At 37.4% G+C, this 18,193-nt stretch overlaps 1 protein-coding gene across 2 annotated transcripts in view; it reads right to left on the reverse strand.

Annotated features, from left to right (window-relative positions):
- Positions 1-1,503: 1,503 nt before the first annotated feature.
- The window catches only part of LOC134845245 (uncharacterized), a 58,789-nt gene continuing 42,099 nt past the window's right edge, over positions 1,504-18,193 (reverse strand). Inside the window, exons 5-12 of one of the 2 annotated variants that reach the window (XM_063862169.1) lie at positions 9,667-10,377; positions 9,024-9,197; positions 7,587-7,685; positions 6,571-6,804; positions 3,815-4,083; positions 3,108-3,349; positions 2,592-2,786; positions 1,504-2,395 (exon numbers count right to left, since the gene is read on the reverse strand). In XM_063862169.1, coding sequence (XP_063718239.1) covers positions 1,989-2,395; positions 2,592-2,786; positions 3,108-3,349; positions 3,815-4,083; positions 6,571-6,804; positions 7,587-7,685; positions 9,024-9,197; positions 9,667-10,377 — 2,331 coding nt within the window. In that variant the 3' untranslated portion in view covers positions 1,504-1,988. The remainder of the gene's footprint in view (positions 2,396-2,591; positions 2,787-3,107; positions 3,350-3,814; positions 4,084-6,570; positions 6,805-7,586; positions 7,686-9,023; positions 9,198-9,666; positions 10,378-18,193) is intronic. The other variant, XM_063862170.1, reaches the window with a different exon arrangement.

Genomic DNA, 18,193 nt, shown 5'->3' on the forward strand with positions numbered 1-18,193 from the left:
TTTTGAACGTAACATTCCAAGCTACGGGCACGTGTTTGTGTACAGTTATTTAGTTGACTAAAATCCGAAAATTTTAATGGTGATTTACCAAGTATTTGATAAATAACTTCTTTAAAAACAGTATCTAGAAACAAGTCAAAAACGGTATCAATAATTTATTATGAAAACTTTTTCGTAAAGTGATCAAATTTGCGCTTAGTGAAAATAGTTCTAAGAATTCGCTTTTGCATTAAAAAAATTTGATTTAAATTTGTTTTGATGCATATCCATAAATTAAGATGCCGTATGATATAAAAAGTGTTGCATAAACTTTTCAAAATCTAAGAACAAATGTCCTAGAAAAAACCTTTATTGCTTTATGAAGAAGTCCATTAAATTTAGCTAACTTTTTACAAACATGATCTATGTGTTGCTTAAAACAGAGCATATTATCTACAACCCCAAGATACTTGAAGGAGTTCACAACATTAATTTTCTGATTCGCCAAAAATATTTCAGATGCTTTTGAAATCTTTCCGAATTTGGATACTTGCTTTTTTCAATAATGATGGTTAGTTTATTAATTTTGCACCAATTTCCAATCGATTTAGGGTCCTGATTTAAACTTTTGTCAATCGAATTGTTTTTGCACGTAGTAAGTATCGTTGTATCATCAGCAAACAGACAATTTGAGCGTTTCGTTACTTTCGTAGGCATGTCGTTAATATAGAGTAAAAACAGCAAGGGACCTAACACAGATCATTGGGAACTCCCAACGTAACACTATTTAATTGAGCTTTATCCACAAAAAGATACGTACTGTTTACGATTGGTTCAATAAGACTGCAGAAAAGTGTTTGTTATACCGCGGAGCCCATGGAGATCTTATTTGGTTCGTTAAATGGAGTAATCAATTGCGTCAAACGCCTTTTTAAGATCTAAAAAAACCCGCTAATTCTGATTTTTCATCATCTATACAGTTACGCATTATTTCGATTGCAGAAGTTATTGCATGCAAACCAAGAACATTTGCACCGGAACCCAAACTGTTCAGGCACCAAAAGCTTGCTTTTTGATGTTAACTTAATCATGCGAATGTGTATTATTTTTTCAAACATTTCGCTGAAAGTACTTAGAAAACTTATGAGTCGAAAACTGTTTGGTTGTCTGTTTTCCCATTTTATAAAATGGAAGTACCTTTGCAACTTTACAAAAGTCTGGATAAACACCAGCAATGAAGCATTGGTTAAAGCAAAAAGTTAAGAATGGCAATATTATTGGCGCACAAAACTTGACCATCCTGTTATTGATGCCATCATGACCGTCGGACGTTTTGTTTTTCAATTTTTCAAACTTGAGCGTGAACAAACACTTTTCCTAAAAAAAAAACGAAAAACAATTCATTACTAGCTGTATAAGTGACAATCACTTTTTAAAGCATAATTAAAGAAAAAACAAGTTTGTAGAAATGTTAGAGACATGTAACATAAGCAAGCTAAAGCTACATTGATGTTTTGAGCAAAAGGAGGCCATTAATGTTGAATTGAGCCAATTTAGTTTTAAATACACAATTTATGTAACTCTACCGCATTAAAACAATGAGTCCACTTTCATTTATAAAGGTCACTTTATTAGGGTCAGACGTTTCCAGTTATGAGAAGAGTAAGTCAATTTAATGCACATAACACATTCATTCGTAACTTTCATAACTTCAGGAAACGTGTGAAAGATATATAGCGCTGTCCATTAATAAAGAGTAAGTTTAAGTAATACACATAGGCTTTACACGTAAAACGCGTAGCCTTTCGCCCGCACATAAAATTCATTGCTTTCTAAACTTTAAGCGCCTTCAATTTGGATTAATTTTAAATGGAGTTCGAAAAAGAAAAATTCATAGAAAATTGAGGCAAATATTAGTTTTGGTCAGACTCGGGACACGAAGCGGAAATCAAGTTTATCGCGTAAGTCTCAATCTACTTGTTTAACCCAGACGTGATTGCTCAGTTCGTTCAGCCAATGAGGAGTGGGTCTGATCGGTAAGAATTTGGCATAGATGTGGGAAGATACTGTTCGTGAACTGACGTGGCTAAATGTTGGGATGTCAGGTCCTGCTGACCTTGTCTCGCACCGGACAAGTAGGCTGCAGCCGCGACGGAGCCACCCGCTGCTGCGGCACTGACTCCTGCCATGGCGTTGTGGTAGGATGCGGCTGCTGCTTGTGCTTCGAGGGCGGCGGCCGACTCGTATGAGGCTAGACTGGTGCTTGCTGGATGGTGGGGGTGGTGGTACATGTGAGGGGGTGTGAGGGAGTAGGGGTCTGGACCTCCGGTGGCGGCCGGGTGCAGCGCCAGTTGGGAGGAGGAGAGAGAAAGAGGCGGACTGGAGCTGAGGGTCTGCTGGCTACCTGGTTTACCCCCTACAAAGACATCAAATAATAAACATCATGTAAACACATTAAAGCTTCTGAAAACTCTTGAACAATGTTTTCTGTTTTACAAAAAGAAAAAGAATATCGCAAAATTAATAAGTACGGAGATAATTCTCTGTATAGTTTCTTTTTGAAATTGAAGCCTGAGATGGGATGACTTCTGCAGTTCCTGAGTTTGACTCACCGTGTTGCTGTGACTGCAGCTGTTGCATGGGGTTGGCGGATGCAGCGGCAGCAGCTGCGGCATTGAGTGCGTGGGCGGCCGCGGCAGTGGCGGGTGGCACCGGTGGTAGACCGGCTGCACGCATGCTCATGTCACTGTCGTTTTTCTCTTCCTCTCGCCTCTTTAGGCAGGCCGCCTTCGGGTTCAGATTTCTCTCTGTTAACAACTTTTAGTGAAGAACCTGCTTAACCCCGTGCTCGCTGCTTGAGGCAAAAATATCTCAAAACCGCATTTAGTTCTTAAGCAGAGGTAAAACAGCAGAGCAGAGCAGATCAGCTCTTCATTAAGAGAAGATCAGATCATTTGATGGCCCTTCGCCTCGTAGAGAAATGGTCTTAACCCTTGCCGCAATGCAAAAAAACTAAGAAAAAATTTTCATGCTGATGAATTTCGTTTTCATGTTATAGTAATGATGTTGAGTTGCTAGGATTCATGTTTGATTATGCGATTGAGGCTACGACTTTAAGAGTGACCTACCTCTGACTTGTGATTCTAATTGTGAGATGATGCTGACTGCTTGGTGTAGAATGGTCAACTTTGTTTGGGCCTTGTCCGTGTGCAGGTGCATGCTACACATCCTGCCCAGCTCCTTGAAAGACTCATTGATGTCTCGCACTCTGATCCTCTCTCTGGAGTTATTCGCGTGGCGCCTCTCCCTCTCCCGCTCCTGCTTCATCATTGGGTCCTCGTTCGGATCCTCCGGCGCCTCGGTTGCCTTCCTAAAGCAGAAGCCACAATAGTCTCAAAAGCAACTACAATGTTAACCAAGATAGAGATTATAACTCTTTCGAAGCCGTGAACATCGAAACAGCGATCACATTCTGCGCACCCGTAGTTTTTTAGAATTAATTGCAGCTCAATACACTTCAGTCAAAGGTGCCTCTTAAACAGCCATAAAAAATGAATGCAATAAAAATAAGCAAAAAGCAAATCACTCTTTTCAAACTAAAATTCAAGCTTTTTCCACTCTATTTAATCGTAACTTTCCTTCAAGCTGACGAAATTAGAATATTAAATTACAGAGACATCAAAAATCTAACCGCAAAAAAACTAAGCAAAAACTAACTTTTGAAAAAGAAATGTGACTCATGGTGCTTGCCCAATAGGTTACGTAAACAATCAGTATTAATCCTAAATCGGAAGATGAGATTGCCGCAGAATTAGAGAGTTATAAATTTGCTGACCTTGCTTTGGCATTGCGGCCCTTGGACTTGGAGCCGCCCGATCCCCCGTTTGGACTGTTGTCCTCCGACACTGTCACTGAGTTGGGGGAGGAGAGTCCGTTGTCGCTGCCTGTGCCCCCGCTCGTGCCCTGTTGCAAAGAGAGGGAGAGGGGGTTGGCGTGGGAGGTGGGGCTCAGATAAGCTCCCCCTCCCCCTACTCCGGATGCACCCCCTGGCAGGTGACCGTGGGTGCCCGATGCGGCCGCAGACAGACCGGCCGCGTGATTCGTCTAAACAAAACAATCACATCTAAATAAGCCCACTGAAATTATACCGAAAGAACAATGAATCAATGAGTGCTGGTAACAAGTCAAAGTACCCCATTATATCACACTATTTGAAAAATTGAAAGATCAACAATTTGTGGCATTACTTGTTGGTGTGGCATTACTTGTTGGTTTAGTGACAGAAGGCAAACAGTATTGCGGAAAATTTAGCAAGAGCTAGATTTTTGCATACAGTTTGTCCGAAGTTCAAAAGCTCCTTTAAATAAATAAAATTTTATTCGATAGATTGAGACACTGATAATGCCATTAAAAAATAACATTTAAAGTAATTTGAAGGATCTTATTGGTATTAAAGTAATTTGTTTGGTGTTTTTAGATGAGATAAATCTTTCAAAAAAATTTAAATGGTCATTACATGGGTCAATGCCGTGCGAGGATTTAGCCCTTTTTACTTTAAAGATGAATTTAGCCACAACTCCGATGCGACTCTTTTTCAAGCATTTATGAACCTTCGAAGCACTTGCTAATATTAAACAGATGTTTGGCGAGGTTCTAACCCATGTGTATATGTATGGCTGGTTTAGGTAGTACTGGTACATATTGGACATATTAGCCGCAGCTGCTGCCGCCGCCACTGGGGACTGAACCCCAACTCCCATTGCACTTCCGGGAGAGTGGGCAGCGGCCGCAGCAGCAGCAGCACTCGGCATGTAAGCAGCTGCAGATGGGTGTTGCAGATTGAAGAAGTTGCTCTGGACTGAAGAGCCACCGTTGGGTTGCCCAGACGAAGCCAGGACTACGGGACGAGACTCAGAAGGCAAACAATATTGCGACATTACTATCACTGCTATCGAATGAATAACTGACTCGGCCAACAAGTGCTGCTCAGAGTGAGTATTTATAATGAAAAGTAAATAGTAGAGACCCGCGAGATGGAAAACTGATAAAACATTAAGTACCACGTTTATCAATTCGCTCAATATAAGAACCAATTCCAATTTTCAACCAATTTTGATAATAGTCTTTTTCAATATAACTGGAAATGCAAGATAACTGGAAGCTTTGATCTAAAAGTCAAACAACCCTGATCTATTTCAGCCCTGATTAAAATCAAATTTAAAAATATTTTCCCCTTTAAATTGATCTCACGTCCGTAATAAGTAAAGCAATTGAGATAAGAACTAAAAACTTAAGCGTAAATATCATAAAACAGCGATTCAATCAAAAGCTACAAATGGTTTTAATTGGTATACTATCTCAACAAAGCAATCCAGACGCCATTCTGATAGGTTAAAAATTTGGGCGAATAGACCGCTGCTATATTCGCTGAAACTTGAACAGGGTTACTTTCCTGTACCGGACTGCAAAGGTGTTGAGAGATCTAGGAGTGGAGAGACATCCCGCTGTTAATTCGTTCCTTCTCAGCCGCTCAATTATTTATGCAACCTAATCTTCACTTTGGGTCTGCTTATATCCCCGAAACTGTACAAAGAATCGCCCAAGTAATACCGAGTACGCACAGTAGCAACAAAGGGAACCCTTTCGCGCTATTATTATTATTACCTTTCATCGGGCTTGTGGTGTCGGAGGACTCGGAGTAAAATTTATGAGAGAAAGAAAAAGGAAAAGAAGGAATGGCTAAGAGAGAGAGAGAGAGAGAGAGAGAGAGAATGGGTTGTTTCTGTGCGTTTGAAGTGGAGTAGGAATGATCCCCAGCCAATCTGGGTTCCATTTGGGCCAAATTAAGGTCATCTGGCGTCCACCTGTTTCGAGGGGGCTCGCTGGTGGTTTAATTGACGTGTCCCGCATAACATGGTCCAATATTGGATATTGCCCAAATTGGGGCTTTGGCTTTGTTTGGAAAGACATGCTAATATGTTTCTGGGCTGATTTATCTCCTGTTTTAGTATTTCGCACTTTTTGTTTACGCTGCTTTCAAGATAACAGCTCGGATTACACCAAATACTGTGCACTAATTCCCATAAACCCAACATACAATTTTAGCATTCAAACTACCGGGGTAACAGAGCCAGCGAGAAGTTAAGTCAAGTACCAAGTGAACATGATGTCAGGCAGGAACATACTAGTAACGACTAACTTAATTTGGTCATATTAGATAAAATTAAAATCTTAGGCCATACCGAGATAGTGTTATTTTTTATGAACGCAATCGATCGTTTAACAACAGTTTCAATTAACAAATGAAATTAAATTAGCAGAAACAAGAAAACAAACCGAACAATTCACTACCCGTATTAGGCGAAAAATGATACTAGGCAACGGACAACTCGCCAGTGTAAATCATTACATGCTTAATTACAAAGGGGCAACACGATTGAATGACGCTTCAACGCAACTGATGAAACGACTAACAAAAACAAAAGGCAATTTTTCGTACCTTCTGAACAACTCATTAGAAAAAAATGCTATGAATTGAGGAGAAATTGATAAACAAATCGTCTCCTAAATAAGAGTGGTTTCTTTACTCACATGGTGACCATCTAGGAGTGGATGAGTTCCCGGGTGGTGATGACCTCCCCCGAGATAGTGAGCGGCGGCTGCTGCTGATGCTGGATGTGGGTGGGGGGTTCCAGTGGGAGTGGGGCCATGGCTGTGACCCGAGTGGGGTAGAAGGGCCATACCAGAGTAGGGGTCGTGGTGTGCAGCTGAAGTCATCATGTAGGCTGTTCCACTCTCGTCCAACACGTGGCTGCCGTCTCTCAGCTATTAAAAGCAAGACAGTAAAACAAGTTTATAAAAATAATTTTGTAAATATGATTCAAAGGCCCCACAGTTTTTACTATCTTTAGCCCAGGTAGCCGCTGAAAAACTTGCAATTGATACTTTTTCGATTAAAGTATATCAATTTGAGAAATATAATCAACAGACAAATGGAAGAAAGTCAATGAACGCAAGAAAACAAAAATGCGGACTTATTTTTTGAATAATACTTTCGAATTTTCGATGATTGCAATTTTTTGATAAAAGTAACTCTATTTGAAAAAACTGGACCAACAGTTGAAATGTCTAAAAATAGAACTTTTAAAATTAAAATTTTAAAAAGAAATCTGAAAATTAAATTCCACTTTCGAAACTTGAAGTCGACCACGTTTTTCGGGACCTCTACATTTTCGCTATTCAATAGAGGAGTTTGACTTCCTTTAAAAAATATGCACTGAATTTATAAAGAAATCAAAACTCAAACTGCGAAAAAGTAATCTTGAACCTGAACAAATTTTACAACTTTTCCTGAAAAAAAAAATAGTCAAAACTATTTCCAAATTCGAAAACCAAAATACAGCGCAGCTTTTGCGCTACTTTCACTTTTAATTACAGAGCGAACATTGAACAAAGAAATTTTTTTCAAAAAATAGAGTGTTTCTAGAGTCTCAGCTTAAAGAGCAGGAAAACGTTCAATGCTCAAAAAACATACGCAACCTTAACAAATTTCGTCTTCACTGCACTAAGTTAACGAAAATTTGATATAAAAGAAGTTATAAACTTACCATGAATTGGGAGGGATGCATGGGGTGGTGTGCCCACATGGCGGAGAGTGGCGGTGGACTGCCGACCAGACCATCCGGCCTCTGCTCAGGGGGGTACATCTGCAAACACAACACAATACTTAACTCATTGTCATCGTCTTCTTCATTTTATAGTCAGGATAATTTGAGAGACAGAGATAGAATTAGTCGGATATGAACAGAAGTAAATGAGCAACATTTAATTTAAAAGCATTAATTGGAGATGAAACCACTTGCAGCTATGGAGCTTTTCTCACCACTCCGTTATTTTTGTTAAAAAACACGAGTAACATTAAAATTAAAATGGTCAGCGGTAAGATTTTGTTGAGCTATACAGTGTCTTATTGTATCAATCTTAACTGATGACGTCGAAAAAAATTATGCATATAGGTTGTTAATTGATTAATTAAAATGAACACAGTTAACTGTTTGATTACTTAGTTACAGCATGGAATCAGAGTAATAAGCAGAATGTTCTAAGAGCAAAAAAAGGGAAAAATAATGACTTTTATAAGGTAATTGGTAGAAACAAGTATTAGAATTGTCAATATTACCCAAGAAATGAAAAGATTATGCGTAAATTGAATATTTGATCAAGTTTTTTTATTTCGAAATTCAAAAAAAAAATGTTGGAATTACTCAGTTAGTATCATTTACTCATTTCTGAGGTAGTATTGTTGATTCTAATTAATTTTTTATTGATTAACCCGTACTGAATCAATGTGTCAGGTTTTTTGCTCTTACACCATGCTGCTCATTGGCTTGACCACCTTTCAGCTTAACTTACTTGTTTTTATTAAATCTAACAAAACAGAAGCCCGTGATCATTACATCGCAGATCATCGTCACCATACAGTAAAAAAATGGATGAGATGGCAAAAAATGAGACGCATTTAACATTTAGCCCTTCAGCCTGTAATTACATATTATGTGAAACGGTTCTATAAAGCCCATAAACCCCAATCAGCGAACAGAAACAGGAAGCAGTTGAGGAAAAAAGAAGACACGATGGCTAGATTTGAGGGAATCTTTCGAACCGAAGAAGCGAGCGACCTCTCGGTTCAAACACCAAAGAAACTCATAGACAATAGATGTAAGCATACATAATCATTGCCAAAAGAATTTCTCATTTCTTCGATGATATATCTAAAGTCGTCTAGTTTTTTCTCTAAGATGAAGTTTCGCATTCAATTCTAATAATGATTGTGCTTCACCCTCTTTAAATTCAACTTTTTTCAAAATACTATTATTCAAACTACTCTATTTTAGTCTAAATGAGTCGGCTAAAATTCTAGTTTGGTACTAAACCCAATTTGAAACCAATTTTTAAATGATTATAATATACTGGTACAGTTATGTCTAATTAGAAATGGTGGGTGGAGTTGGTAATGATTCAATTCAATGATTGGTTGTTCTTACAGCTAGCAGTTTTTGTTCTGAGGCGGGGCTGGGTGCGCCGTTGCTCTTGAAGGGACTGCGGAAGGAAGACATTGGAGGTAGGCCAGTGCCACCCACTCCCGAGTCCCCTCCCCCAGCAACACCCCCACCCACATTCACCCCATTGCCGCCCACACCAACCCCGTTCATGTAGCCCTAAACAGGCACACAAATTCCCGTTCAAAGCAAAGGCTCTTTCACCTTTTTAAATGGTATGCTCTGCACATATCTTGTCCCCTATGTAACTTTTTCTTATTTTTGTATTTTTTAGCACTTCGGTACCTCAAAATTTCATTGGCACCTTGGGCGTTGGAAAAATTTAAGGGGTGCTTGCTCAACCAGATCTCATGTGAAAAAATCAACGAGCAGACTCAGGGTGATAAAAAAATTGATGCTTCCAAGGCATATCGATTTCTTCGTAGCCTAAACTGCTTGTTTCTTCAGGTGCATTTAAATCATTCGCCGTTAAACGCACATAAATGCAACGTCTAGTCTATATTTAATGTCCTAAAACAAGCTAGCAACATTCTAATCCAAAAAGTATATCCAGTTCTCCATTCCGTTTTCAGGAGAAAAAATGTTTCAAATACTGAATGTTAAAAGTTAGAACGTAGAAGTAACTTACAGCAGCATCTGCGGAAGCGTAAAAGGCGGCGGCCGCAGCTGCGGCATACGGATCCAGATCATCCGTGGGAGACACGGAGAGCCCCACTCCATTGACCAGACCACCCCCTGCTAGAAGCATCTCATTATGCATATGAGCAGAGTAATAAGGATTGCTCAAAACAGATGCCGAATCAGCCGACATGGAGGAACAAACGAGGAGAGCGTCCTCGGAAGACACAGATGCTGCTGGGACTCCCGATAGTTCCGAGTAGATAAGGGGTGGGGGTGCTTTGGGGGACGAGAAGTCACGAGAGGCATCTGTGCCACCCATTCCGTTGACTGAGGTTGGTACTCCGTTGGCGATCATGTTGATAAAAGACGAAGAGTGGTGAGATGATGATGATGAAGATGATTGAGTAGCGATACGGGGCAAGGGAAGAGGTTGTTGTAACAGTCGTAAGGTGTTTGAATTTGAATTGTTCGAGTCGGATTGGAGATGTAAATTTGAATTGGAAGTTATATCATTGACTATTGGCTCGTCATTTATTATCTTGTAGTACTGCGCGTTAACTTCTGTCGAGAATTCATGCTTGTGACAATTACTATTGTTGCTCCTACGGATTATACTACTGTCCTCCAGTAATGCTGGTCTTTGTGTGTTCGATATTTTTGATGTTGGTATCCCGTTGATATCGCCACAATCGGAATTCACTGTATTGCATTCTGATTGCTAAAACATCACAAGCACAATGACTATAAAGCTCTAAAGTAGTGAATTTTAAAAACTCACTCATAAACAAAATCTACCACAACAATAAAAACCAACGCAAAATTGCTGAATAAAATTTTAAACAAACATTAAAAACATTCTAATAAACAATTGACAAAAAAAGTAACAAGAACGCAAGTACTTTTCTCGGCAAAACGGGAAGACGTTAAGATCAAATTCCAATTGCTCGTTAGGTTTTTGCTTGATCGGCGAGGGTGCCTAGTACAGATTCCGATTAAGCGTGACTGAAAAGCTGGGGGGATGATGCTCTGAGTAGGTCGCGGTTAAGGGGTGTTTTGCCTGAGGTGGGTTCGGCATAAATTCAGTTACCAGCGAATTAGACTACGGGTATAATTGTGGGAAATAAAAAGGCAATTAAAGGGAAATTCAGGCAATAAAACTAAATTTATGAGATGTTTGCTGGCTTCTATTTCTTCACTCCCAATTTTTTCTGCTTGCAGTATTATATAGTTATTTAGTTCTATTTTAATGCACGGGTTATAATAAAAACAACTACTTTTCCACTGTTTTGTATCAATAAATTACTCAAGTACAAGTCAACACGAACAAAAACGGTCACAGAAGTTGTCATAAAGTAGAGCAACGATCTTTAAGAAAGCTCCTCAAAGTATTTCACGTTTCCTACGCTATTCAAAAAAATGTTGAAAGATATCACTTGATATACTTACTTCAACTGCTACTATGTACTACAATTATAACGCTTTTTCAATAATAGCACGGATAAGGTACATAATAAAATTGTTGCTTTTTAAACTGAACAGGAGAAAAAAAAACAATAAAAAAGGTTAAACGCAAACAATTCAGTCGAGTCAGCAAATCAAGCTAAGCAGTAAAGCGAAGCGAAGTTAAGTGAAGAAAAGGATAAATAGAAAATTCAGATTTAGATACTGGCTTGGTCGAGTTGAAAATTTAAACCAAGGAGCTGAGAAGTAAAATTGGATAAGCGCCATTGCACACTGAATAATCCATCTATATATCTCGATGACTATTTGTTTTTAGACTGACATCGGAAGCTATAAGCATATATATAAGTATAAGTATAACCATTTACTAATTCCGTCAATCCAGAGAATTTTTGGTTATGTCCTACTTCAATTCGCTCACTAACTAATAGTTCAGAATCGGCACCGCATACCAACTAACATCACATAACTATAATACAGAACATATCAACGCATCGGAGCCGATCACCGGCATAATCACTGGAAGGAAGAAAGCCAAAGAGGCAATAGGATGCGATAGGATTGTATCGGAACTAAACTGAACTGAGCCAGGGATATAAAAAAACAGAGAGAATGAGAGGATGGAAAAGACTGAGAGAGAAAAGAGAAATTAAACGGTAGAATAGACGACAATTTCCATTTTCATTTTTCATTTCTTTCTCCAAGCTCCCTTTTTCTTCCCATCCCACGTACTAATGCCTCACACACATACACGTACAATTGCCTCACTTTTTATCCCGCTTTATTCGATTCTCCTCGCGTATATTTAGATGAATATTTTCAAATTTGGATTCAGACTTGTAGAATTCATTTCAGCGTAGTGCCACAGTCTCGTAAAGCACGCAGTAGTCAGAAACGAAATTGGAATTACTTTTTTACGCTACTCTTTTTTCCCTCTTTATTTTCCCCTTTTAGAAAAAGTCTAATGCAATCTTCCGTTGCCGCGAACGATAAAACAAACGCAATTTCGGCTTCTGAGCTGGCATATATATTTGGCTATTTGTGGAGTGATAAAAATGTATTGTTCTATACTGCTTTTCATTTTTTATATATTTGTTGTGTATATTACTTTTTATTGCAATTTTCCACGGGGCCACGCATAGATAGTCGAATCCGGAAAAAAATCACTATTCTCCCATACTGAGTGTTTAGTTATTTGATCAACGTATATTTTAGTTTTTTTTGCTCTGGATTAATGCAGTACTTCAAAAATTGGCAAATTTTAAGCGTCGACAAAGCAAACCGCATGTCTAATGACGATACAAATTGCTTTCTCTTTCTCTCATGTTCGCATTTTCTCCCTTGGATACGTTTAAAAGAGGATAAAAGCAAAAGTAATTCTGCGATGGAGGCAGAAAAAAAAGAAGCTTGCAAGCTTAAGTGGGGAGCATTAAACATGATATCAGTGTTGCGTCACTACACCGGGTCGGATAAAAATTATGCAAATATGCTCATGCTACTTTTCGAGAAAAATCAAACTATCATTTTGTTTCAATAGCTTCAGGCTTTTCCACTTAGCGCAAACCCGTTCCAGACAAAAAATTTGTATAAACTGCAAAATTGTTATTTTTAAACTATCTCATGTTGATGATGTTACTTTTAATTAAACCTAACAAGTGAATAATGGAATAATTTAAGTTTTAAATAATTTTTCAATTAAGTACTCCAAACACGAGAGTCAAACCTTTTACCTGTTACAAATTACAAGAAATCTCTTCAACTTTTTTTCAACAAATGGCCCCTGCAAGGCGTTAATTGGCTGACGCAAATTTTATCATTTATTGCTTTACATTGCAACAGGTTGGCAGGTTTTTAAAAAGAACGTGACCAACAGAAAATCTAGTTGAGCTAAAATTTATTTATTAATTAAAACAATTTGCCAGCAGAGGCGAACCACAATTTCGCGCCTCTTGCGATACATCATAAACAACGCATGGCAAGCAAGTTCATAGAAAATGAGGCTAAAGCCATCTAGTCGAAAACATAGCCAACATACAGTAGGAAAAGAGTCAATGAAAGCAAGAAAGCAGAAAAAATTGTCTTGTTTTTTGAACAAACTTGAAAAAACAAAAAACGGATGACCCTAAAGTTGCTTGAAATTATAGAAACAACTTATGATTGGCACTTTTTAGACAAAACTGACCCAATTTGAAAAAAAAACTGAATCGATGGGTAAATTTTTTATATTTCGCTGTGAAATCTTAAATTATCATTTTCGAAAGTAGAAGTCGGTCACGTTTTTTGTGGCCTTTACACTTTCGCTGTTCGATAGTTGAGTTTGCCTTCCGTTTAACAAAGAAAATGAACTGAAATTAAAAAATAAGTCCAAAATCAAACCGCGAAGAAGTGAGTTTGAGCCTGAACAAATTTTAAGACTATTGAAAAAAAATCATCGCGACCTATATAAGAGTCTGAACTACGTTCAACGACTCTTAATAATTGTTTCATCGACTCACTTTTAAAGATCTACTAAATGTTCATACCACTTTCTTAAACGCAGTTCATATTGAGAAAGAGATGTCGAGAAAAACCAATTGAAGAGTTAGCATTGAAGAAAAATCACACATATTGGTGGCCATTTCAAACGTATTTTGATCAACACTTCTTAGAATTTAATCAAACTTAACTAAATTTGACCAAACTGCACTAAATGTGATCAAACTAAGAGTTTCTTGATCCAAAATTTAAAAAAGTTACAACAGAAACTCGTCAAAAAGTTTTACAACAAAAACAATCTTTTTGAAAGTCAAAAATTCAAATTAAGGAATTGCTTTACTAATTGCTTTCAAATTTCCAAAAGGCAACACGCGCGAAACGAAAGCGGATTCGGATATATACTGGGCGACACTGAACACGCATCATCAAGAACTTCGCATATTTTTTTCCTCAATATGAATTTGGTTGAATAAACTGAAATCTTACAAACTAAAGCTTATGAAAAAAAATGATCACATTTCAACCCCTAATTTACATTAGATTCTCTCCTCAATGTGAATTTTTTGTATGCTTAAAAATATGCCTGATATTAATCAGGAAAACTGGTTTTGATTCTAAGATCAAAAGTATGTTTATTACTTATTCTTCAGTTTTATTTAGTTTATTGGCCTGAAAAGGCAAAGATTTTCTAGAACTGTAAAGAAAACTTAGTTCTAGAAAATTAAACAGGTATAAAAAAATGCCATTTTTGAAACTCAATTTGCTCAAAATGTTTTTAAAAGACTAAATTTCCAGGCGATTCGTGAATTCTGTTATCTATCAGAGCAAGAATCTGGATTTTATAAATTCTCAAACATTTTACCTTGCTGTTGCGTTCTGAGTGTCGTCCAGTATAGCAAAACTTGTTATCTTTGTTAGAGCTCAACCCATTAATAACCCAAAGATTTACTCACACAAAATTTTCAGCTAACAAAAATTTTCGTAGCAAAATTGGCAAAAGCATTCAATGGCTTTGCCAGGGGCAGATCTAGGATTTTCATGATGGTGGGGGGCGGATTTTGAAAAAAAAAATCGAAAAATTTTACTTTTTTTCAAATCAACCAAATTGAATATCTGAACTCTCCCAAATCACTATAACAGGCCAAAACAGGCCAAAAAAACGTTTTAAGGCAAGTTTGGAAAAATTTGACCAAAAAATCGAGTTTTTTTGGCGCGCGCTCTCCCTAAAAATTAGTATATTTTGGCGCCAAAGGCGTTTTAAGAAAAGTTATAGGGTCAGTCAGCCAAAAATGGATAACTCACAAGAGCACAGAGGGGGACTCTTTGGGTTGGCAGGGGGTAAGCTCTGCTTTGCCTCTCTGTTTGATTTTTGTTCGCTCAACAAGTTTTCGCAGGTGACAACCCCCCCCCCCCCCCTTAATCCGCAGGTGACATTGCCTATATAGTAACAAAGGAAAGTTTTTAAGGAAAGTCTTTATGGAAAGTCCAATACCAACATACTAAGTTCTCAAATGCAAGCACAAAAACAAAAAAGCTATTCACAGCACTGCATAACAAAAGAGCTTCGATACAACAGTATGTATAGTAGTATTTCCTACGGATAGCATAAATTATTATCAAAAATTCTCAGGAGCACTGAGTAAAAAAATTAACCCTCTGAAAAATGCAGATGGCACCTTGTGTGTACAAAATAGAGTAGATAAAACTGATACAGAGATGCGAAGCTTCCCATCTTTTGCGATACAACACAAGCGGAGCATTGAAAGCTAGCGACTAGAAAATGAGATGAAAAAACAACAAAATCGATGAAATTGATTTTAAAAAATTCAAAAAACAGCTGAAAAACAAAATCACTAGTGTTTGCTGTTATGTTTTAGATGATGAAGCTGGAACAACAGGATGATTTATGATTACTAACCATTTATTGTCATGCTACTAATTTTTATTTTTATTTTCCAATAAATATTTTTCAAACATGTTTTGTATAATACTGCAGAGTTTTAGGAAAACGATCTAAGATCTTTTTATCAATCGTTATTGTATAATATTAATTTTGTTTAGCGCCTGAAATGATTTTGAAGATTAACTTCAAGGTTTTATGTTTGCAAATGGAAATCTAAATTCATTGCAAGTAGTATTCGAAATATAAAAGTTTGTTCTGGCTTTTGCCGAACTATCATATAACTATACGGCAAGTTTCTACTTTGTCGTATGTCGTCTTTGGTTCGAGGTCTTCTTCCAATTCCGGGTAGTTCTGTTATGGTTCGGAATATTGGCTCTGATCTATTGAGTCGGAGAGACATTTCAATTAAATTATTGTCGTATAACATTTTGTAAATGTTTTTGTCTAATTTCTAATCTATTTTTGGTTAATTCTAATCTAGTAAGGTCTTGTTCGAGACTTATGGTCGCACCAGATGAGTTAGGACTGGAGTGTATAACTCATAGAGTAATTTCGGATAGGGTACACCGTCTGCTCGTCACGCTATCTTATTTTCGGCCGGATAGATTCGTGCAACTTCTTAGTCTAATACCGATCCTAATCTTACTCTTATACTATCTAGTCTCAGGTTGTTTAACTAGTCTCTGCTAGGCTCAATAGATCTAGGGTATACTGGTTTATTGCGGCTCCTGAAGTGCTCGGGAGAGTCCAACTAATTTCTAAGTTAAATTCAAATCTCTCTGGTGCTGAAGTTACAAGTAACTTCAGCACTTACAAGTAAGTGGGTTGTTAGTTAGATGGATCATGATTGGTTAATATTAAATACTTTACATTGGTAAAACATTTAATTTATCCAATCATAAAATATAGTTTAGATCAGGTTCCACCCATCCGGGTTTTACAGAGTTTTTTAGAATAGTTCTTCTGCAATTCGAAGGATGGAGGATGGAAGTTGGTGTTTGGCGAACATCTTATTTCTTCTGTTTCCTTTTTGTTAAAGGAGTTCCAGGAAGCTGGAGTTAGAGACATAAGACGTTGTGTCTTCTAGTGACGTTGTGTCTTCGCAACAAACTCAAATCTGATTTCAGAATGGTTGGCTATGTCAGGTTTTTCTGTTCTTCGTGGATAACTTCTTTTGTGTCTGATCTAGCTTGGGAATGGCGTGGAGATTGTGCGTGGAGGGGATGCCTGGTTACTCGGATCTGTACGTATACTTGAACATCGAGGTGGTCATTGGTCTAGTTCAATGAAGTCCTTTTCTGCGAGGTCAAGTCGTACTCTAAATCCTTTGAGTTGTGGTTGTGAGCGGCATATCGATTGTAGTTGGTCATTCTCTCTCGAGTGTAGTGGGGTCGTCTTGTCTTTTGATGTTCGTCCTTGGTGTTGTATTCTGATCTATATATTGCATCATGTGATTTTATATTTTATAAAACTTTTATTAGTTTAATATTTTTTAATAATGATTTTAGTTAGTTGTTTTCACAAAAGCTTTTTGTTTTAGTTCGGTTATTTTGAAGAGTTACTCACACTTGAGTAGCTCTTATTAAAAATAGAGGTGTGGTCACAAAGCGTGGATGTAGCACGGTGGGTTAGGCCGGCTATAGAGCATGCTCAGGACGTCCTTCTCTGGTGGGTTAGGCCAGGAGTGGGAGTATGATTTCATGCGGTTTTTGTGAGGGGTCCTGTTATGTGACAACGTTTTATGTTGGGTTTGTTGTGGTTTTTCTTATGTTTTGTTGGTTGTGTCCTTTTTTCAAAAAGCAAATTGTTTGTGGTATGGGTTTGTCTTTCGACTTTTTTGTGTTTTATTATTTCTTTCTTAGACTTTATAATAGTCTTCAAAAGAATAAATTATCCAGTTTTAAACTGGGTTAATCCGGTTTGGGTACCGTTGGTTTCCTTTTCTTAGTCATGCTGTTATTCTATGATTTGTGGTATTTAGTAAGCTGCGTTGGTTAGTTTTGTTTAGTATATGATTCCTTTCCAACCGGGTTAAAGGAAAGTTTGAAACATGTTATTATATGTTAGAGTTGTTGAGTGTGAAAACTTGAAACTGAAATTCATTATTTTAAACAATTCTTCGTGGGTGAGCTGTGCGAGTGTGGATAGAATTTCTGTGCGAATGAATGAAAATATCAAAAGGTTAGTACTGCAATTGCATTTTATTAATTTACTGCATAGAATTTGGAAATTTACTGCTAGTTATGGGGGAATTTTAAGTTACAAATTTTCATTATAATTAGATTTACTGCTTGTGGGGAAAATTTTAGAAATGAATTTACTGCATTGGTATTAAATTTATAATTTTATAAGTGTAAGAGATTAATAGAATTTTTGAAATCTGTTTGATGAAATTTGCGATTTTTATTTGTCTTTTGTGGTTTTTGTAGGTGATCGTCGGATGAAGGCTAAAAATCTAAAGAAAACATGAATAAAGTATGGTGAGTTTTTAATATTTCAATTAGTTAGTTATATTTATTTAATTCATACTTACCTGTTAGTCGTCGGGGAAAAAACCGTGGGGGAAGATGTCGTGAATTAGTTCTGAAGTTGTTAGTAGTTTAGCTAAGATGCGGATGATATTTTTAGTCTGAAGCAGTGGCCAAAGCAATTGAAGTGCCTTAATAGTGGTTAGTTCTTCAGTGCCAACTGCAAA

The sequence above is a fragment of the Symsagittifera roscoffensis genome, chromosome 4, assembly GCF_963678635.1.
Source record: "Symsagittifera roscoffensis chromosome 4, txSymRosc1.1, whole genome shotgun sequence".
NCBI lineage: Eukaryota > Metazoa > Xenacoelomorpha > Acoela > Convolutidae > Symsagittifera > Symsagittifera roscoffensis.